This window comes from Cynoglossus semilaevis, chromosome 20 (genome assembly GCF_000523025.1).
Source record: "Cynoglossus semilaevis isolate Cse_v1.0 chromosome 20, Cse_v1.0, whole genome shotgun sequence".
Lineage (NCBI taxonomy): Eukaryota > Metazoa > Chordata > Actinopteri > Pleuronectiformes > Cynoglossidae > Cynoglossus > Cynoglossus semilaevis.
In genome coordinates, this window is record NC_024326.1 from 13,888,972 (window position 1) to 13,892,229 (window position 3,258).

The window sequence follows — 3,258 nt, forward strand, 5'->3', positions numbered from 1 at the left end:
CTGAGTGAGTGTTTTTAACTTGTTAGATGTTAGAGCTGAATCCAGGCCAACACACACACACACACACCCACACACACACACACACACACACAGCTGCCCTACTTTCAGAAACCCTCTGTTGTTCAACAACATCCATCTATCTCACAGGTCACTCCTGTTGCCTCCAAGGACAAACAGCCCATTAGCTAAATGAGCCTGGGGTTCGTGCACCTGTCCCACACACACACACACACACATACACACACGCACCTACATTCATATACACAAATGCAGAGCTGTTCTTGTTAGACCTGAACATTGACTTTCATTCATATTTACAGTCCAAACAAAGTCTTAACCCTTTACTGACACCAGAGCTAACGTTAGCTACGACAGTCCTGGTACAGACACCAGAGCTAACGTTAGCTACGACAGTCCTGGGACAGACACCAGAGCTAACGTTAGCTACAACAGTCCTGGTACAGACACCACAGCTAACTAGTTTGTCAGTATATAATTAAAAATCCTCCAGTTAATGACATCATCACTTCATCTGGACTCAAAGTGACACAGTTGGGTTAATCCAGTGTGGGAGATGGTTCTGGAATCTTTCTGTCCTGAAATACAACATGAGGAGGAAATGTTCTGAACCACTTTCTCTCCTGAAACTCTCTGACCTACTTTAAGGACTTATTCCAGGGAGTCTCTAATAACATCTTGTCATTCATCAGTCACAGCTCCACTTTTGGAGCCTGGAATTACGGCTGATACCAGGAGAAGTTTCTGGGCCTCAGCGAGGACTTCTGGGAGAGAGGGAGAAAGTTTAACCCTGCTCCTGCTGTTCCCTGACTCCACCTCCACCGTCCAGAAGGTCCATCAGTCCACTGTCCATTTGTCACGGCACAGAACAACATACCATCCACCGGGGGGGGCTGTTATTCCTGGAGCCTGGGATTCTCTGAACAGTTCTTTTCTCTCTGGGCTCTGACGTAAACACGTTTCCATCTTCACCTGATTTATCTTCATTTCCCACTGGAGGAAAAACAAGTGGTCAGAGGAGACGTGGACCCAGGAGGACAGAGTGTAGGACACAGGAGCGAGGTTCCTTCCTGGAGCGGAGATGTTTATGGAAAACCCTCCTGGTCACATCCTGGCTCTGCCGGGAGTCGGCCGCCGCCGCCGCCGCCGCCGCTGCTGCTCTGGAACTCTGGGTCCTCCAGTTTGTTTGGCTTGACCTTCAGAGGTCAGTGCACCAGAGGTTGAGCGCAGACTTGGCGGACAACAGCGCTACGTGCTGCTAGCGACATTCTCTGCAGCGTTATCTCCTGACGGAGGTCGGGGCGGGGTCACAGGAAGAGGTTGATCAAACAAAGAAGGAGAGGTGGGCAGGTTCTGAACTTTGGAACCCGTTCTCCACCGACGCTCAGCCGCGGAGACACCGGACCAACAGGAAACTGTCACCGCAGCGATGTTGACGTTCAGGACAAACCCAGGAGCCGCTGCTCCCCCCTCACCACTAACTGCTTGACCTTTTCTGACAAAAGCAAAGACATTTTTACAACTTCATCTTCTTCATCGTCAGGTGCAGGCGTCGACGTGACCTCTGACCCAGACGGAGGCGTGTGATCACCTGATCATGTGACCGTGTCTCTGCAGCCTCCTCAGAGGTGCAGGAGTGGAGCGGGTCGCTCCGTTCCGTCCTGTTCCTTCCTACCATAATGAAACCTCAGAATTCTCCAGCCGCTGAGCTCCTTCTCCCTCGCCGCCGCAGGAGTCGTAAAAACTCACCTAAACACGCCGCTACGTTTAGTTTGGAAACACGAGGACCAGTTATTACGAGGTTTTTTTTTTGTTTTTTTTTTTCCTCCAGCTCTGCAGGAGTTCTGGTCGGCATCGTTCCCACAGCTCAGTAATTATTAACAAGAGTAGAAGTAGAAGTAGAGGACAGGAAGAGGAAGAGCTTCATCCTCCATATCCTATCATTATATCATATATTCTTTTTTTGTATAATAATAATCATTAATATTTTATATAAATCCTCCTGTCGTTGACCTCTGGACCTGGACTCAGACTCAGACTCAGACTCGGTCGACCGCGGCTCACCTGTCTTAAAAACCTCGTAGCGAACGGAGAATCCGGCTCCATGAGTCTCGTAGTCGGAGACGAACTTGATGAGGAGCTGACTCCCGCTGGAGATGATCGGAGGAGGAGCGATTTTCCCACAGATCTTCCCGAACGTCGGTGAAAGCTCATCGCCGCCGTTGTAAACTTCCACGTAGTCGTACCTGGAGGGAAATAAGAACGAGAGAGTTTTTACTAATTAGTGTAAAAGTTCAGATGATTTGAACCTGGCTGGTGTTTTTAACTGTCTCTCTCTCTCTCTCTCTCTCTGCTGGATTTATCAGAGCTGTGGTTGTTTTTACTGCAGGAACGTCCACAGCTGCTGAGCATGTGCCTGAGTAATGCTGCTGCTGCTGCTGCGGAGCGACAGCCTCTCGTTAGAGAACCTGCTCCAGGCCTGAAGAGTTGATTAGCAGAGCTGTGGTTTAAAGGGCTGTTTCCACTAATTTCTACATGTGAAAGTCAGTTTACGAGGCTGAACAATGAGAGTTAGGAGTTAGAAGGGGGAGTAGTGGGGGGGGGGGGACCAGCATGTGTTTGAATCCTGCTAACTGAACGGCTAAGGGTCGAACACCAGGAAGAGTCAAAACTGAATGGCCCAGTGTGTGGCTGAGAATCGAACACCAGGAAGAGTCAAAACTGAATCTTTTCCATCTGATCTGAGACAGAGAGATATCTGGAGCTAAAGGTTAGCCCTGGTAGACTGGACATAATGAACTGTGATTAGCACGACTTCAGACTAAATGAAAATGAATCTAGAAATGAACAAACAAACTGTATGTAGCTGTAAACGTTAGCTCAGTAATATGAGAAAATGCTAACATTAGCACCGAGGTGTGATAAATGTAGAAAATATATCTTTGGTTTGACTGAAGTTGATCAAAAAGACAGAATTCACTCAAAAAAATATTTTTTAAAAATAGCTCAGAGTTTGTGCGACGTTTGTCTAATTCAACCCAAATATAACTGACAACTGACAACTGACAACTGACAGCTGTGATGTCACACCGTGGTCACACAGGAGCCTCGTTATCATCAGAAACCTCCTCTGAAAACATCTGCTCCAGATGGGAGCGCCACCTGGTTTTGCCCTTGAGCAAGGCATTAGCTACGGCCAGCTGGGTCTCTGAGGGTGTGAGTGAGTGTGAGGGCTGGTAT

The 3,258-nt window shown here is 48.2% G+C and overlaps 1 protein-coding gene across 1 annotated transcript in view; it reads right to left on the minus strand.

Annotated features, from left to right (window-relative positions):
* LOC103396765 (neuropilin-1a-like) overlaps positions 1-3,258 on the minus strand; it is a 53,935-nt gene that overhangs the window by 18,010 nt on the left and 32,667 nt on the right. Inside the window, exon 3 of the mRNA XM_025052451.1 lies at positions 2,083-2,264. Within this exon, the coding sequence (XP_024908219.1) occupies positions 2,083-2,264 (182 nt within the window). The remainder of the gene's footprint in view (positions 1-2,082; positions 2,265-3,258) is intronic.